The sequence below is a fragment of the Pterocles gutturalis genome, unplaced genomic scaffold (assembly GCF_000699245.1).
Source record: "Pterocles gutturalis isolate BGI_N339 unplaced genomic scaffold, ASM69924v1 scaffold38114, whole genome shotgun sequence".
NCBI classification, from domain to species: Eukaryota; Metazoa; Chordata; class Aves; order Pterocliformes; family Pteroclidae; genus Pterocles; species Pterocles gutturalis.
The window spans coordinates 74432-93329 of NW_010132366.1; the positions used below are offsets into that span (position 1 = coordinate 74432).

Below are 18898 nucleotides of genomic sequence, written 5' to 3' on the forward strand. Positions count from 1 at the left end.
AGCTCTGTCGTGGATCAGTCAGGACGTGGTTGAGCTGCACCGCAGGAAACTAACCGGAAAAAAGCTTTGGGGGATGATTGACAGTAACTGTCTCCAGTGGAAGGAGCTAATCCGAGCAGCTCTTGAACACCAGGTCCCTAATTAAAGCACACAGGCTAGCCCTGCCTGTAATTAATTTCCCTACGCTGCTCCGCTGGCAGCCGCTATCAGTGCCACTGACTCACAGCTCCCGGCAGCCTCAGAGGCATCAGCAGCGGGGGGAGAAAAGCCGCGGTTCAGAGTGGAGCAGGGTTTGCCCCTTCCCTTCTGCTCCTCTGCACTGGGGAGAAGCCGCAGCGTGCCTCCAGCTCTGCACACACCCAGGAGCTGGGGCAGGACGTTGCTGTCCATAGGAGAGGGCTGGTGGCGCATGCTCAGGGCACAAGCCATCAAGTGGTGCAGAGGGTGCGGGAGCATGGCTGCCAGGAACGGGTGGCACTGGTGTTCGTATGCATGGCTTGTTCTCTGCCGGCTGCTTCATGTTCTCCCTTTCTCTCCCCGTGTATACATTGATTTGTTATGCACTTGCCTCCCCTGGCTGGAGCTGGAACAGGAGTGTTGTCATTGTGATTCCTCTCCCATAGGAACGGTTCTTTGCATTCACTCCACTGTGAGCATGTCACATATTTATAAGGCATGTGGGATGCATCTGTGTTGTGGCTGGATTTTCCCCGAGCTGACTGTAGCCCCTGCGGTATTGCCAAGGCAGGGAGGAGCAGCTGGGAAAAGCCGTGGAGCCTGCAGCGGTACCTGCACTCCCAGCACTGTTTTGGTGGGGCAGGTGGTAAATCCCCAAGTGCCACCCTGGCCCCCTATCATCTTGAAACTGAAGAAAGAGGCTCCAGAACGTCCTATTTCTTTGGCTGCAGGTTTTTATTATCAGCTGGAGAGGAATCGTGCTGGTCAGAGAGTAGCCAGCGTTGTTTTAATTTCCCAGGAGACTCCTGCTGTGACCCGTCTCCAGCGGGGGATTTCAATTGTCTTGTGTTACTTTGCTCCGTACAATGGGACGTGATATGTCAAAACATGACAAACCAGCCAGAATGTGTCATAATACTGCACTCAACACACTGCCTTCCAGGGATGCTCAGCAGCTAATAATATCAGGCTCAAATTATCTCTGCATGCTGAGCTGTTATTTTTTCTCCCATGTGGACTGTGATATATAGGAGTCTCCCACCTATGTTGGACTGTTGGGTCACCACAGATTTATTAGCTGCACATGGTGAATTATTTTGATTAGCTTGAAACTTAGGCCTGGGTTCCCAGCCTGCCTGTTGTTGCAGCGACTTTCCCACCTTGGCTTCTTCAATACCTTTGTTATTGTTTCAGTAAACGCTCTGGTGAGATTTCCATATGATTTAGTCCTTTATTGTCAGAGTTTGAAGTTGCTGCTTTGATGCAGAGATGATGTGATTTCATTAGCTCCTCAATCACCTTTCAGGCTTTTCTGTGAGATGCAGCCAGGATTTGGCCCCGCGGGAGCCAGGGTGCTGCACCATGCATGCACTGGCTGGAAGCAACAGGGCTCCCTCTGGTTTCCCCAGTTTTCCCCATTCTGCATCGTTGCCTCTTTCTGCCTGACTTTTTGAACTCTGCTATTTTACCTTAAGGGGTAATGAGGCATCAACATGCCTGAAAAACATTTTCAGTCTTTCAAGGAAGAAAAAACCTCCTGCAGCAGCAAAGAGGGAAAACTGCTTTTGGTCGCTGGACTGGGGATCCCCAGCGATGAGGAGGAACGTGTTTTTTTTGCCAGAGGTGCTGTGATGAGCTGGGAAGGAAACCCACGTGTCCCTGCTCGCACGTGGTATTTCACAAGCAGAGCTTCCCGCTGCTACGGTTGCTGCCCGTTCGTTTTAGCTCCTGTGTGCAGTTTAGAGAAAGCAATCTAATTACTTGCTGCTAATGGCTGGTAAAGCACTGCTGAAACTGCCTCTCTTCCCTGTCTTCCCCAGCGTGGGCAGGAAACAGCAGGTCTCTCTGCAGGTCTCTGAGCTGGAGGTTCACGCTGGCCCTCCCTCCCAGGTCCCCTTTCAGGAGATGATGCTGGCTCTGCACAGCCTCTGCCCATCTCTGCCCCTCCTCTGGGCCCTTTCCTAGCATCCAGCATCCCAGCTGGGGCTGGTGAATTTGGTGAATCAAAATGCTTCCTTGTGACTCCTCTGCAGCCTGGCTCCTGGGGAAGCAGGTGGTCATCACCATGAAAAAATGTTCCTCTCAAGGTCTCCTCAACCACAGTGGGCTGCCTGTGCTTTTGGGACACATTAAACCTACTTCTGCCTTGCAAACTTTGAGGAATCCCTGAATCAAGCAAGCATTGCATATAATTTCCCCCAACAACAGTACTGCCCTCTGTGGAAAAATGTGTTATTGTCTCCTGTTCCTCAGTGGCTGCACAGATTCAAAGGGAAAAAGGGGAGAGAGGAAGGGAAGCAAGAACATGTGGCATAAAGGTTTGAACAAGAGAAGGAAAGGATGCTCTTGGCTCCAAGCCCTCCACAGGCAGGTCTGACCTATAAGTTACTGTGGGAATCCCTCGCAGTTTTTTCTTACAGGAAGACCAGAAATTTTTCATAGAAAGTCACAAAAGCCACATCTCCTTGAATTTTGAGTGCAATCTGGGGATACCTGCTTGTTGTGAAGAGTTGTTCGATGATCCTGAAAAGCAAGGAGCTGGTGGCACCGCTGGAATGGGACGCAGAGTTACCCAGTACAACCCCGTGGCTGCGGGCATCAGCCACAGCTGGGCAGATGCTTTCTCATAGGCTGAAGTGTGCTAACAGTGTGCCTGTGGCAGAGACAAATGCCCCCCAGGAGACAGCCCCTTTGCTCAGAGGTAAGCTCTTTGGAACAGGGCTTGTGTTAGAAGTGCACCCAGGACCCACGATGCAAATATATAATGATGATCGCCCTCTTTCACCACCAAAGTCAGAGGCCTCCCAAGTGTGAAGGGCTGAGGAGGTGCTCAGACTTTGTCACTACAAGTGTATATTGATTTTTAGTTATTGTGTTGAGTGGTAGAGCATTTTTAATTCTGCATTTTAATTGTTTGGCTCCCCTGACATATGTTGTTTGTGGTTAATGGCAACACACTTTAGAAGGGTGATTTTAAGGCTCATCTATTAGTTGCAAAGAAAAGCACTCTCCCATGACCCTGGCTAATTTGCATACTATTTTTGTTATCCTTTAGGAAGCAAATTGCTGATTCTGGTGCTTTGCTTGAACATCCAGTCAGAAGTGGAGTCTTGCCCTGGGGCGTGTGTATGCTACAGTGAACCGAAGATTACAATAAGTTGTCAGCAGCAAGGACTGACAGCAATCCCCACTGAGATACCCATCCAGAGCCAGCGCATCTTCTTGCACAACAACAGGATAACCCTTGTGAGGTCCACCAGCTTCACCTCCTGTCGCAACATGACGATTCTTTGGATCCACTCCAACAACATCAGCCTCATTGAGCCTGGAGCCTTCTATGGGCTCTACAAACTGGAGGAGTTAGATCTCAGTGACAACACGAACCTGAAATCTATCAACCCTGTCACTTTCCGGGGTCTTGTTCACCTCCACACCTTACACCTGGATCGTTGTGGGCTCCTGGAGCTCTCCACAGGTCTTTTTCGAGGGTTGTTCTCCTTGCAATATCTCTACCTGCAGGATAATAATCTGCAGAACCTGCTGGATGACACCTTCATAGACCTCGCAAACCTCACCTACCTGTTTCTGCATGGTAACAAAATCAAGAGCTTGTCAGAGAACGTCTTTCGTGGGCTAATCAACCTCGACCGGCTGCTACTGCACCAGAACAGAGTCAGCCTGGTTCACCGCCGATCTTTTCATGACCTTGGGAAAGTGATGACCTTGTATCTCTTTAACAACAACCTGACCGTGCTCACAGGGGAAACCATGGCTCCCCTGGTGTCCCTCCAATACCTGCGCTTGAATGGCAACCAGTGGATCTGTGACTGCCAGGCTCGGTCTCTCTGGAACTGGTTTAAGCAGTTTAAAGGGTCGTCTTCAGAACTAGAGTGCCACCTTCCTCCCCGCTTGGCAGGGAGAGACCTCAAAAGGCTGCAGAGCGCCGACTTGGAAGGATGCATCGACTCCTTCAACCAGATACGAACAAGCGTTTTTAGCACTAAAACCAGATCTGGTAAACTGCCAACTGGGGTCCCCCCTCTCGGTTCCCACAACGGCTCCCCGAAGTGCTGCCAGCCAGAAACAGATAAATCTTTTATTTATGAAGCTAAAGGCAAGGCAGGTCCTTCTTCCCACAGCAGCCGGGCTTCCTCCAACAACCCTCTCAAGGATAAGGAGAACATGTCCAAAACCAAGTATGTTGAGACGGACCCTTCCAAAAATGGCAGCAACAAGCAGATAAACGATTCCCCCTTTGGGACCTTCCCCAGCATTGTAGACCCTCCATTGACCAAGTTGAAACCAGAATTTCTAGAGCCTATTGAACCTTCCACAGTCCCAACCAAAAAGAGGCAGGGCTGCTCTAAAAAGAACAGATCAAAGGCCCAGTGCCGCCTCACCCAGCAAGGAAACAGCTCCACGTTACAGCTCAGCCTAAGCCTTTTGATCCCCCCCTTGGTGTGGAGCTTACTCTTATTCTGCTAAAATTAACTCTTTTCCTGGGTTGATGACACTTTAATACTAGACTTTTGCTGACCTCCGTAAATGTTGCAAACAAAGCAAAACTACCATCCACCCTGAGAAAGCTTTGTTACGCAAAAGTTAACTGGATGCCTTTATAAAAAACAAAACAAAACACAAAAACCACAAACAAAAAAGACAAACACCAAGATGTATATAATTTATTTGTCCTGAAACCTGTGAATTATACCTTTGGTCTTCGGAACTGCACTTGCCCACAAAGCAGCTTTTGCTACAGCAGATGGTAAAGAAATATGGTTTATTTACAGGATAAAAAAAAAAAGTGTAAGAAATGCTCTGAAAAGAATGTCTAAAATCTGTTTGTAACTTGACATCACACTGAACAATCTTGCAGATTCCCATTTGCAGAGGTAATGAATTTGATGCCGTTTTAATCCTATGTTTATGAATCTTGCAGTTTTTCCGTATTCATTCCATCACACCATGTTTACGGGCAGCATTTGTTAAAGAATGCTACCTTTTCCTTCACAAGATTGCAGTATATATAGATATGCATTTTATTTTACTTGTGTACAAGTATATGAAAAAATATAAAATAAAGATTTCTTTTTCCTAAATGGTTGTCATCTGCAAGGGGTGAAGTATGCTAAACAGCTAAAAAGCTGAAAAATTAAAAGGGTGTTCAGTAATCCCTGATCTGAAGGCAGGTAGAGCATTTAACACAACAGTAATAAATATGACATACTCAGCATGGTTATGCAATCTCTAACTGGTGCCAACAGAGGGTTTTCTTGCATGAAACATGCTCTGTTAATGCTCTTGTTTCCCTTCAAACTGTCCCACGCACTTGCCCAACGTAATTCATACTTCAGGATGCTCAGAAGAGCAGAAAATATTAGCCCAGCCCCTTGGAGCTGAGGATCCAGGTTACAGGTGGAGGAATGTTAGTAAGCAATCCCAAGAAGTCGGGCAGGGACATTTTTCTTCTGACATGCATGGGTAACTAGACTCAGCTCTGTGATTAATGAACCAGAAGGTGATTCTAGAGTGGAGCAGCACTCAGTCCTGGATTTATGAAATAGGTTGTATCATCTCCCCAAACTCATAGCTCCTGGCCTTGCAGCTGAGGCTGGCTGTGATGCAGAGCTGGTGTCCATCCCTGGCTGTGCCACCAGTGCTTCATGGAGTCACTGTGCAAGTGTCTTCATCTTCTGTACGACCCCCATCTTTGACCTCAGGATGCTATGAAAATAAAACCGTCGATGTCTGGGTGCCCCCATACCACACAGCAGGCCATAGAGCACCTGCCTAGATCTAGCTGTGTACTCCTTGTACTGCAGGCACTCTGCAGGCACTCCAGGTTATGGCAGGGTTGTGCAGAGAGTTTGCCAGGAGGTTGCTTTTCCTTATTAAAGTATAGTTTTTCCTCTGTGCTCCTCTCTTCAGGACTGTTGAGGTATTGAGGTCTATGCGTGCAAGACCAACCTGTCACATGCAGGTGGCATGTAGCATGGGCCAGAGAAGAGCAAGAGCAGTGTCATGGGTGTTACAGGGTCCTGGGAACATGCAAGTCAGGCTGAGGGTCTCCAAGCTCCACCAGCACCACCGGGGCTCACAGCTCTGGGACTGGTGCTCAGCTTCACAGAACAACCACACGTGGAGAAGGAAGGACCATCACAAGCCAGGAGTGAAGGACATCAGCAGGGCCATGGCTTAGTGCCAGCCCTGCTCAAGGCTTGACAGTTCACAAGGAGGGAAGAGCCACCATGGGAAGGAGCAGGGGAAGGATGCTTGGATGGCTTATGTCCCAGAAAGACCGTGATGCTGCAAGTTGGGCAGCCAGTGTGGCAGTATCTGAGACCCACCTGCAGCAACTTCACAGGGTATTGCAGTGTACTTTCTACCTCTGCCACAGCCAGTTTTCACCCATGTGAATGATAGGTAGGGCAATGCCCAAACTGTTGTCTCCTCCAAATCCATCACCAGGGCTGCCAAAAAGGTGTGGCATAGACCCATTTGGGTGAACACTTCACTGAGGTGCGACTGATCCGCCAGTACCAGCTGTATTGCTGGGCAGGAGATGCTGTGCAGCATGGCCCTGGGATCCCAGCAGATCTGACTGCTGCCATCCCAGCTCCACGACCAGCATCAGTCTCTGCAGAGGAGCCAGGCATGTTTCTGTGCAAATACATTGCCCTGCTCAAAGGATGAAGCAAAAAGTCAGTGCCCTGTGCTGGGAGTCCTAACTGCCTGGGTAAGCCAGACATAGCCTTGACAATCCTGATGCCTGCATGCATGTCCGGTTTGTGTGATCAGTACATTACCAGCTGCTTTCTGCCATACTGGCTAGGATTTTACCCCTTCAGCACTGCCAGTGCTGGAGGATTTTCTGAGGTCCTGCATGCCCAAGGCAGGCCCTGCCCTCTCCTACTCATCCAAAAGCATCATTGGAAGTCTTGCGGCATTCAAATCTACACCTGAAGCTGGAGCACAGTAGCAGAGAGCAGCTTAGCCTGCCATGGCCATGGGCTCACCACCGCTCCAAAGCCCATACAAAAGGAAAATCCAGAAGAATTGCTGGATGCTGTGAAAGGTTGCTGTGGAAAGCCCCATTTTAGTCATAATCTCAGGGCACACAGCATATCTCCCTTGTTCTGTAGTTAGTGAGTCTTGTGTTCAAAATGCTTGGACCTATGCCCATAGGTATATGGGCATGAGGAAACCAGACAAGGTGGCAAAAACCAGGAACCTGAGCAAAAAAAGGATAATATCTGCATGTTGTGGGATTTCCCCACAGCAGCTAAATGGGCCCTGAGTGGAGCTGAGATCTGGGCTTGTCCATGCCCAAGTCACTGTCACAGGGAGTTTGGCTTTGATGCTGCCTGTGGTTAACACAAAGCAGACTGGAACATTACTGTCACTTTTCCTGAATGGACTAGGATTCACTTATTGCAGCACAGTGACACTCCTCCTGCTTTCTAGAGCTTGACTCTGCTGTGCTTTCAGTGGCTCCTAGGACTATATATTGGCCACAAGCCCAGAAGAGTCCGTTGTGCTGATTTCCTAGATTTCCTGCTGGCCAGATGCCAATTTCTGTGTTTACAAGCACTAGAAGGCCATTTGACTGACAAATTATTGAAGGAGGGGATGCAGTGGACAGCAGGAACACCTGCAGGAGGTTGGAAGAGGCAAAGGGTGAGCGCTGGTATTGGTGGAGGTAGGGAGGGTTTGAGGACTTCAAAGGAAGGCGGTTTCCCTTCTGCTCTGTGCTTTGCTGGGATCGGCACAAGTCTTCCAGGTATTCCTAGACCTATTTTACACTCAGATGTCACCAAGTTAAATGGGATTTACCCAGCAGGGCTCAGGACCTTGTTGACTGTTCTCCATCTCATGATACTTTCTCCCTCTTCCTTTCTTGCTGTGCAAGTCACAGTCGATTTTCTGCTCATGTCCTTGATGCCAGGAGTGAGATCAAATAAACAAAGTCAACAGCGAGGAGCCAAAACTTCTCTGGATGGATGAGGGATGCTGTCCATACTGTCCCGGGAAGAACAGTGTAGCATCCCCTGTGCCTTGTCACCATGCAGACCCTTGATACTGCAGTGCTCACTACTGAAGATGCAGTAAAAACACAAGCCTTCAAGCAGTGGTGGAAAGAGATTGTGTTCATGGTTGCTTCTCTGACAGCATTTGCTTCCACAGATCCACACTTATCCTTTGCTGCCAGCTCCTCACTTGTTCTTGCAACAAGGAGGAACAGTACCTGAAGAGAAACACTTTTTCCAGGTTGTCAGGTCCACCTGCAAGCAGTGTCGAGCTCCCAGACAGCCAAGGAGATGATTCTGCCCCTCCTTGTCATGGTTAACATGTGTATTTATGCTCTGCCCCCTCCCTCCATCTTCCTATCCTCCTGCAGAGCGCAGGGAGACAGGACTGTGCCTCTGCCTATGGGTGGGGGAGTGGAATCCAAATCATATGTCCCCAGGTGCTGATTTGTCCCATCCTACGGGAGGTGCCTGACACAGCTCTCGTGAGCCTCACTCCAGAGGTCCCCATGCTGCCAAGTTGCAACATCTGACATGGGCACATTTTATCATTTTATGTAAAAGTGATTTCATCAAACTGGTTTTGAAAGCTTTCTTTTTCTTTTTTAATGGATAATCGTGATTCATTGAGATCAAAACTTTATACAGGGATGCTGTGGCTTTGACGCCATTTCCAGCAGCAAGACCTTTTCAATCAAAGCCAGGGAGGAAGAAGAGGGTAATGCAGTGTGAAAGAAACCCCACTAACAGCCTGGCTAATAAGAAATTCTAGATGTTGATTGGAAAGGACTTAGATGCTCTGACACATGGAGCTCAAGCAGTTCTAATGTAAGCTCTGGTGTCCTGAGGATTCCTCACTTCTGTGTCCAGAGCCCCTCTAAGACCTCAAAAGATAAACTTGTCTGGGTCTGTGCATCTGAAGTCCCTTGCAGAGCTGGGTCTAAAACTCATTCCTATAGCTGCTGCATCAGCCTTGCTGGAAACACATCATCAGATTACCAGGAGAGGTGGGAGCAGGACAACAGCAGCCAAACCTGACCACGGCCAGGCACTGAACCTCGGTAGCTTTGTTCTCTGCCCGCTGCATGCAGCAGATTGTATTCCCAACAGTGCTTCAGGAAGTAAATTTGCTGCATGCAGGGGATCTAGGAGAATTGCGATGCCCTGAGGGAGACAAGCTCAGGCAGAGCTAGTGGTCTTGGCTTGAGACTACAAGGAGTCTACAGCTGGCTCAAATGTGTTCGTGGCAGCTGCTTTCCTCCCCTCCTGCCCCTCTTTCGCTGGATGTGAGAGGACATGCAGGTTGCCTTTGCCTCTCCAGCCCTTGCCCTGAGACACAGGACTCCCATTTCCAAGCTGGTCCCCCGACAGCAGCACTATGACACACTGACTGCTAAAAGACATTTCTCAGGTCCCCAAACTGAAATCAGCTAATACATGGGGTAGCTTAATGAAGCTCATCTGGGTTCTCCTTAGCTGCAGGTCTGGAGACTGTGCTTCCAAGCTTTCCCATATGAGGCTGAAGTCTCCCCACCCCTCCTCTGAGTTGGGGAACCATCACAGAAACACCAAAATCTCACAAGACTCAGGACAGTGCTGTGAGAGCTGGCAATGCTGCGTCAGGGATTGGAACCTGCTGCTGGCATAGTTCCTGCAGTTACCTGTCTGCGAGGACAAGTACCTGCTTGTAACCCTGGCCCTGGGCTGCAGGCAGACGGCATCTCTGACCCATCCTTCCCCAGCAGAAGAGGATCTCATGGAAGATCATGGGGTGAATGCCCAGCTGCCTGGGACTCCACAGGGCTGAGATCTCTGCTCCTAAATAGGATCTCCTAAACCTTGTAAGCAAGTGGTGTTTCCTCATCTCTCTGCTCTGACACAGAGAAGATTAACCGAGTTGCTAAATTTTGCTATAAACAAATATGATGCATAGAAATAATAAAGGCTGGAAGGTTTTCTAAGTCCAAGCTGTGTTTCAGGATTAGTTCCCTACCATTAGACAGTGAGGAAGAAGAGCTATTGCCATTCTGCCTCCATCTCAAAATCGGAAAAGGTGAAGAAAAAACAGAGTCATTGAGAGATGGGAGCGGGCAGGAGAACAGAGAACAGGCAAGAGAGGCAGTGCTTTCTTTGGGATGGTATTGGACCATGGTGTCATAACTGCTGATGGGAGGCTCCAGAGATAGCATGAACTCTGGGTACAACCGTGGTGAGGGCAAGGAATCTGTGAAATTATGCAGAGACCTTCCCTATAAAGCCAAACCCAAACATTTGAATCTGGCTAGGGACAGAAACGCTAATTAGAGACCCCTTGATTTGTGCTGTAAGTAGGGCACTGCATGGGGAAATTCTGAGGCAGATGAGACTTAATGGAATTGCTTGCCAGGGCATCTATAAATAGGGAAAATGGAGAGTTGGCAAAGGAGAGGCACGATGAAAATAAAGGTATGCACTACCCACTCACTAAATGATGAGGCACGTCAAATCTCGAAATGACCCACCTTCAGTTCAGTTTGAGAGACTAGTTCTAGGTCAGCAGGTACCAAAAAGGCCCAGCTGTCATCAAACATAAAAACAGTAGCATCTTTTGGGATGAAATCATAGCGTTTGATAGGCTGACGCACTCTGCATGGCACCAACACAGGCGCGCTAGCTGGGATGAGTCACAGGCTGGGCTTTTTCACAATGTTTCGGCTGTGGGTGGCTCCATCTGCAGTGGTTTGCTTGTGTCAGGGTTCATCTGTGGTGGTTTATTTGTGGGTCGTGTCTGTCGGCAGTGGTTTGCTCATGGTTCAGCTCCTTTGCAGTGGTGCAGTTGCACCTGGCTCCCACTTGCGTTTGTTGTTCTATGGCTGGTTTTGAGTATTATAACTTGGAGCAGAACAGGAAAGATTGCAAAACCTGGAATGAGGAGGGAGTGCTGGGCTTTGCCATGTGAGTGGGCAGCTGACGCGTTATAACAGTGAAGATGCACCTATTGACTGGTTGTGGTCAATGGTGTTTAAACTGGCACTCCTGCAACTCACTGCTGTCTGTCTGCTGCTGTAAGATCCTGCTCTGCTTTCTGCACAAGCTTCTCTCGTGCAGTTTGATCGAGCAACTCTAGAGAAGGACCAGGAACTTCATGGTGTGGTCCAGACATGGTCTTGCCTGTCCCTGGGGCAGGCTGCCAGGGGCACAGCAGCATCTCCCACTGGGTGTGCTGCGTGATCCCTCCCATCGCCTCAACTCTGCTACCCATGAGCAGAAAGGTCTGTCATGCACCCGCACATCCGCATCTGGGAGGAGTGGCGTGGCATCTTTCTTTTACAGCACCCACTACAGACAGTCCCCAAATACATGTAGAGGTGCCTCTCCCAGACCGCCAGACATCGGTCTCCCCATCACTGGCCTGAGCTGCTTGAGGAACTCTGTGTTTAGCCTCTGAGCCCTGAGGTAAAGCAACAGAGACGGCTCTGGCTGAGCTGCAATTTCCAGCAGTGTCACAAGCACAATGTAAGACCTTGGGTGAGTCATTTAACTTCTTTCCTAGCGCCTATCTGAGAGTGGAGGGGCTCATGGCAGGAGACCCTGCTCGGGCTTCACACACATCCAGGCTTCTCTTTCAGCAGGAGAAGGGCAGGATGCTTGACTGCTTTTTGCTTTCACTGGAGCAAAGCCATAGAGTGGGCAGACTGAGGACTCTTATTTAGCTGCACACTTGCTAAATAAGGGCAGAGCTGCTCTTTTCTGTCCCAGTATTTCCATTCAAACCACAACAACAGCAGCAGCAGGAGCAGCCACTCCTATGGAATATTTATAAGCTGTTCGCAGAAATGCCAAGAAGAGCCAGTGGTTGTATTAACACACTCTCAGAGCAGCGGTCTCGGAAAGTTATCTTACGTGATTCTCAGTCAAAGTGCTTTATGTAATAGTTACAAGCGCTTACAAATCCCAGTGACATTTTCTTGTTTCTCAACAAACAGCCGTTCAGTGTCCTGACACTGAGACAGGAATCAATCACTTTTGCTCATTCATTAGCTGTCTCCATCCTCCCGTCCCTCCCCTCCCGCAGTGAAATTAACACCAGTGCGCCTGGAAGGCTTAGTCCCTTTCTGCATGACAATTAGAGACGGAGCTTAAACAAGATGCAGCAAGGCTGGATAACAGGCACACTCCTCACCCTGCGATGTCAGACATTCATGTGAATTTCAAGTTGACTTCAAGACGCTGGGACTAGAGGTTCCCATTTGCTTTGAGTAGTAAAAGTTGAAATTTTAACAAGGTTTCCAAGTGAGACTATTAAATTCTGTATTTTGCTAAATGCTTTTTTTTTTTTGCTCCTCGCTGCCCTTCCCTTGCTGTCAGACTGACCTTGCTAGGATGGTGGGGATGAGGCTGGTGGAGACAGAGGGTGTTGAAAGCAACTTGAAGCCTCACAAAGGAGGAGGTCTGGAAATGCCTTCAAATGCACACTTAATTTCTGTGAGTTAGGGGTGGGGGTGGAAAGTGCACTGGGATGTTTAACTTTACCATGTATGTTTTGAGGTTGTGTGTCCTTTCAGGCAATGTTTCCAGCAATGGCAGCTCACTGGAAGGGTTCAATACCAAGGTCCTCTGAACTCCACGGGGGTAAGTTCTTGCAGCGTTGTTGGTTTGGTTGGATCTGGGAGGTGCTTTGGTCTTTGACCAGTTTGTTCTTGGACAACTTTTGTAACCTGCAAACGTCAGGAATATCTAGGTTCAGTCAGAAGAGCTCTCGGCTTCTGATTTGTTTCCAGCCTTTGAATACGTAACTTTTTTCCACCAGAGTTGTGGTCTTTAAACAACGTAAGAGATTATTTCCAACCGCTGGGTGAAACAGGGGCCATCCCAGAAGGAATGGGTGTTTGTGGGGAAAAAAAATCTGTTTTCTCCTGATAATTCTGGAAAGGATAAAACTGTGACACAAAGACATCCCATTTTTCTTTGTGTGTTTCTGTATCACTGGTCCAGCTCGTATATCTTGCCAGGGCCCTGAGTTAACTAGTAGGCATTAATGGTCCTGGCTATCCTTGTTTGAGGCCTCCATCCAAACCATGGGCCAAGGAGCTCTATTTATTTTCAGCCTGGTGCCTTCAGTTCCTGTTGGAGCCATGCTGTAGGAGCACTTGTCTACAACTTGTCCATAGTTATGTTCCTGCCTGGCTACGGAGCCCTGCTGCTCTGGACCTCAGCTATGGGCTGATTTCGTGGCTTGACCTTGGACCTGCTTCATCACTATGGACCTGCTTGGTGACCACTGGACCTGGTCTTAACCTCTGGATTGACTTCCTGGCTTTACCCTGGACCTGCCTCATTGCTGTGATATTACCTTATGATGTGGGCTCTTGGCTGGACCTGGCCACCACCTCTTGGTCTTGTTTCCTCACTCACATCCCATGTGACAGGCTGTGTCTGGTGGGACCCATTCCAGCCGTGGGATCCTGTTCAGTTCCCAGCTTGCCTTCCCTGAGGGAGCAGCCTGGCACATCTCATGAAATCATAAGCTTTACATACACCAGCTGTGTGATGAGAAGGGGCCAGCAGAACACAAGGCAAGTTGGGTGGCCTGTAGCCATGACCCCAGCCTTCTCCAAAGTCACTAAATTTTGCTGCGAACAAAACCTTTTGTGGGGCTGGAACAATGCAGATATGTATGAGGGGTGTCTAGTTAAGCTTTATACTTTCCAGGTTCTTTCTGGTTTGCTTGAAAAAATGAGGAGGAGGGTGGGCTCCAAACCATGTACCAAAGACTGGAAAAGGAGCATCTAGTGTGCCCAGGGGTTGTCATAGTGAAGCTGAGTGACACATAATAATGATGAATTCAGAAGCTTTCACCTCTATTTCCCTGCCTATTTGAGCTTTGAAGTGAGCCTCTAATATTATGTTAGCAGTTTATTGTGTGTGCTTCATTAAAAATACATCACAGACTTTTTTGAGCTAGAAGGGACGCAAATTAGGTCATCTAGTCCAGCCTCCCGCTGTTCTGCCAGGACTCTGATCTCGCTAATGACTCCAGCCCATCCCTGACAGGTGCTCGTCTGGCTGCCAATTGGAGCTCTTGGCAGACAGGGGGGAACCAGGCTCCATCCGAGATTATTTCACTTTTTAAAAAAGTTTCAGGCTTTTTGTTAAACGGGGTTTTATTTCATGTTCCAGTACACCTGCCTGGACGGTGCTTGAGCTGTAAGGCGAGGAGCGTTGTCTCCTCTGATGTGTTGCAGCTCCCCTCCGTGCTTTGAGCTGGGCAGATTCAGCCTCTGCCACCGCTGCGGAGCAATGCAGGCACAGGCAGGTGTGACACAGGAGCTGCTCACTGGTGGGAGCTCTTCTCGAGTGCATTTCCACGGCTGAGGCCACTTTGGTGGCAAGGAAAAGGTGCAGCACAGACAGGGTGGCTCCAGGACCCCGGTTGCAGTAGTCTGTTCTTCATGGGCTGTCCTCAGCCCTTTTCCAGCTTTGCTTTGCCCAGTGCCTGTCCCCTCCAGTTCCCTTGGCTGCTCCTTTGGGATGGTGTTGCAGGAAAAAGTGTAAGGCTCAGCACTACTGAGGGAAGAAGAATTCCTTCATATTGAGTTCTGCGATGTCAGAAATGTAGAGTTTGGTCAGCCTGAGCTGGAGGAGACAGGGGTTTGAGAAACACATACTGATAGGCTTCCATCTTATTGTCCCCTTGGGCTGACCCTATGGAGCAGTGCAGCTCTTGAGGTTTGGTGGGACCTCGACATCACACAGCTTGCTTCTAGGTTGCACTACTGGTTGCTGTGATTGAGCCCCATGCAGCCTTGTGTCTTCCTGCCAAGGGAAGGCTCAACAAAGCTGAGCTGAATGGCCACCAGCAATGGCGAGTGTGGACAACCAAGGAGGCTGGCCCCCACGTGAACTCAAGAACTAGCTCACCTAACTCTATAGGCGTGTGCATGGAAGAGTAATGAGATCTATCAGCTCCATCAACTCTCCTGTGGGCATCTAGGAGCTCTGTGCACCAGCTGCTGCAAAACTGAGACAGACTGGAGCTGCCAGGTTCTCCCTGGTGTGGGTCTGTGCCGACTCTCAACAACTTGGGAGAGGCACTTGAGATATGTCCTGCTGAGGAAGAGTCTGAACCAGCTTTTGCTGCTTCTAGAACCAGTGGTTTGGACAGTGTCAGCATGGTGCTGGCAGATCTGGGGGAGAGACATCCAGGGGAGGGACTGGTGGATTTTTGCCCTGACAGACCATCATGCCACAGCATTGCTGTGCTTTGAATTGAGGTCTACAAGCAAGGTTTCATCTTGTGGGGAGATTTGAGCACGTGCCTCGCCATGCAGGGGAGCATGGGGACCCCTCACTCACTACCTGTGCAGCAGGACCTGGGAAGTCCAAGCAGCCTGACCTGTCCTTCCACAGACCTTAAAGCAGAAGAGACTGATTCCAGTTTGAAGATGCTCCCGGGTTTTTCTCAGGCTCTGTGCCTCCTCCAGGGGAAGGAAAGCGCAGACCTTCATTAGCTATAATGACTGTCTGTCTTGGGCTGGGGCCACCGGCCCTGGGCTGTGCCGTGCTTGGCGGAGTGCTGTGCTGAGCAGTCTAGCCTGACCTAGAAAAACCTCTTAATGTGTTGTTCATTTTGAAAGGGGCAATGGTCTTATCTAATCACAAACCACATCCTTCTGCACCAGAGCCACTGCAGCCAAGTTAACTCAATTAGTAAATCACCATGTCGAGCTATTTAGAGACAGTTTTTAATGGCTCTAGCAACAGGAGGATAATAATATAGAAACAAAGTGCACTAATATGCTGTGATGGGATAACTGGCATCCCTCTCCACCCCTGCAGGGCCTTTGCAGAGCAGTGCTGTTATATGAGTATTTCTTATTTCCATGGAGGCCTCCTCCCTAGACCCATTCCCTGGAGCTCCATCTTTGTCATCTCTACAGCCTCAGAGAAACTCACGCATTTTCAAAGCATGCGAGTTTGAGAGGGTGTGTGGTGGAGTTTTTTTCTTTTTTTGCTTTCCTCAACAATCTTATTTTAAGTCTGTCCTCCCCCTCTTCCCTCCTCCAGGTCCGTTTTGCCTTGTGTTAGTCCACTTGAGATCTTAGCACCTGCACTCAGAGCTGCTGTCTCCTGTTTTGGGGAGCGGGGGGGCTGTAGGCTACCTGGGGGGACAAAGTCCAGGTGCTGTTCTGGCTGTAGGAGGTTCACCAGGGAACAAGGACCAGTCCCTGGAAGGGTGTTTGCACCCTGAGACCTAGGACCATGCTGCTGGGCTGGCAGGATGTTGCGTTAGGATTCCTGGGATATTTTCCATCCTTTGCCACAACCTGCAACAGCCAAACCTAGCCAAGGCAGAGAGGTTAGCAGGGTCACTGGCCCCCTGTGTCACAAGAGTTATGAACAGAGGCAGAACTCCTCTGCAATACTTGTCTTCCAGACCTCAGTCTCTGTAGGAAGGGCTCAGCCCCACATGGTCATTAGTCATGGGAGAAATGGAGGCTCTGAGTGGGTAAAGTGCCCCAGGTGGCCTTAAAGGGTGATAGCACAAGTGGAACTTGGACACAAACTGCTGCATTTTCATCCAGGGCTCCTCAAATAACATGAAGGGAATTTATATCCTTAACTGAGCAACAATTGGCATCTTTCCCAAATGAGGCTGAAAACTGATATTCACTTATATAAAGTTTGTTCTTTGTATTTAGTCTCATGTTTCACTAACAGTGGAATTTAGCAGGTCTGAGTCAATTTTGGAGACACTGATCTCCCCCATGTGGGATGGACAGCTGGAGCTGGACAGTCTGGCTTGAACAGCGACCTTGGGGTAAGGCGGTGCTCCATCAAACACTATAGAAGTAGGAAGACCGGGGCTGCCTCCCCATGCGGGCTGGCTGCAGACTCCTTGCATGCCTTGGGATGGTGAACTAAATGATCTCACAGTTTCCCCACATGGCCTCACCTCACTCAACCTGGAGAGCACTCGGGGTGGAATGAGAGCTTTGTTCTCCTTTCCACAGGCACCATTTAACGTGTGGCCTGTTTCACCCAGCCCTGCTCTGAATATAGCGCTATAAATGGCCTGGTGCTTATTGCTATGGTATCTGAGTGTTTCCCAGACAGTCTTGGATGTTTTCAAGACCATTGTAAAACAGGGAGACTATTTTAAACACCATTGTAGGCAGTGCTTTCTAGGTGCTTGGAGAGCAGGGCATTTGGAGAGCAGAATTTGGTGCTGCTGCCCTCTCATCTGCTCAAAACACTCATGGGATTTGGCTTTTCAAAGCAGCAAACTGCCAGAAAGTTGCTCCCAACCTCTTCCCTTTTAGCAAACAAAATTTCTAGGATTTGACTGCTTTGAGGATGCCACACAGGTTTAAAAAACAAACAAACAAAAAAACCCACCAACAAAAAAACAACAAACCAAAAACCCCCAAATTGTGATATTTCTGTTCTTTTCCTTCCCAAACATTTATCTAACAGCCAGCATTTCCCAGCCATCTCTAATGAGAGTGGTATAAATGGTACCAACCTGCAAATAATCTTCAAGGTATTAAATGGTCAAAAGAGTTTGGCCCAAACAGAAATGTCAGTGTTTTGCCTTTTTTTTTTTTTTTTTTTCCCTCTCAGGAGGGCTGAAAAGAGGAAGAGTGTGTGTTTGTGTGTTCAAGAGCAACATCAACAACAGAAATTTGTTAAACTGATTCTATTTCAGGTTTCTACAGTGGAAGCAAAGCTTGGCAATAGCAGCCTGCACTTTGGCACAGGTCCTCAAGGGAGTCAGGCAGAGGCCATCTCCTCTGCCTCCAGCCCAGCCCTGGGAGCTCTGCTGAGGATGAGGAACATGGGTCTGGTCCCTCCTCTGCTTCTGTCCCTCGGGAGAGCAATCTCACCTGTGGCCAGGCAGGGGAGAGGGATGCTGGAGGGGAAGAAAGGTCCCAGGACATTCCTCATGCTGCATGTTGGGCTTGTTGTGAAACCCCTCCCAGATGAGTCTCCTTGTCCCTAGGCTACAGCATCACAAAGGGTTTTTCCAACGTGGAAATGTGCCGGTATGCTTTGCTGCAGAGGGTGATCTCTGAGTCGTGACTAAACAAGCCCACCCGTACCTGGGGAGTGCTGCAGCACCTTCTCCTACCCTTGTTTTTATATGGGACCAGATGGCTGTGGCTTTCCCACAAGGTGCCACATGGGTCTTGCACCCGTATCCCGCAGTGATGCCACATCCCACACTTGACTCCCTGCTTCTGGGGTGCCAGTTAATTCCCCTGCACTTGGACCCCCCACATTTGCCTTCAACATTTCCATGGACGCTACCTCATGGTGCACATCATGTCTTGAAGCTTTTGCATTTTTGCCTCCAATGTCACTCCTGGGGCAGGTTGGAAAGCTCAGTGCTCCCACATCAGTCTCAAGGAACTGAGTCACGAGAAGACTGAAAGCACAGTTTCCAAAACATCTCAGTTACTTTTATGACTTCTCTTTCTCAGCTTCAGGGAATGTTTTTCAAGGCTGGAGATGCATGTCAAAAACAGTCTGGGTGCCTCCTGCCTGAAATCAATGGGCTTTTGATCAAGATGGAGCTGAGTGAATTGTCCCCCCCCAAAGAAAAAATGGGCTTTTGCCCAAAATGCCTGCAAACATCTGTGTCAGATATCAGTTTGGTTTCTTTTTCCTCAAGTTTTTGCTGAAAGCATTGAAACAGGAATGTGTTCCACAGC

General features: G+C 49.0%; 1 protein-coding gene across 1 annotated transcript; it reads left to right on the top strand.

Moving 5' to 3' along the window:
• The first annotated feature begins 2242 nt into the window (after nucleotides 1-2242).
• LOC104467190 (reticulon-4 receptor-like) lies at nucleotides 2243-4662 on the top strand. The gene is made up of 2 exons (XM_010080874.1): nucleotides 2243-2264; nucleotides 3233-4662. Exons 1-2 carry the CDS (start codon nucleotides 2243-2245, stop codon nucleotides 4660-4662), a joined length of 1452 nt encoding a protein of 483 aa, XP_010079176.1.
• Nucleotides 4663-18898: the final 14236 nt, after the last annotated feature.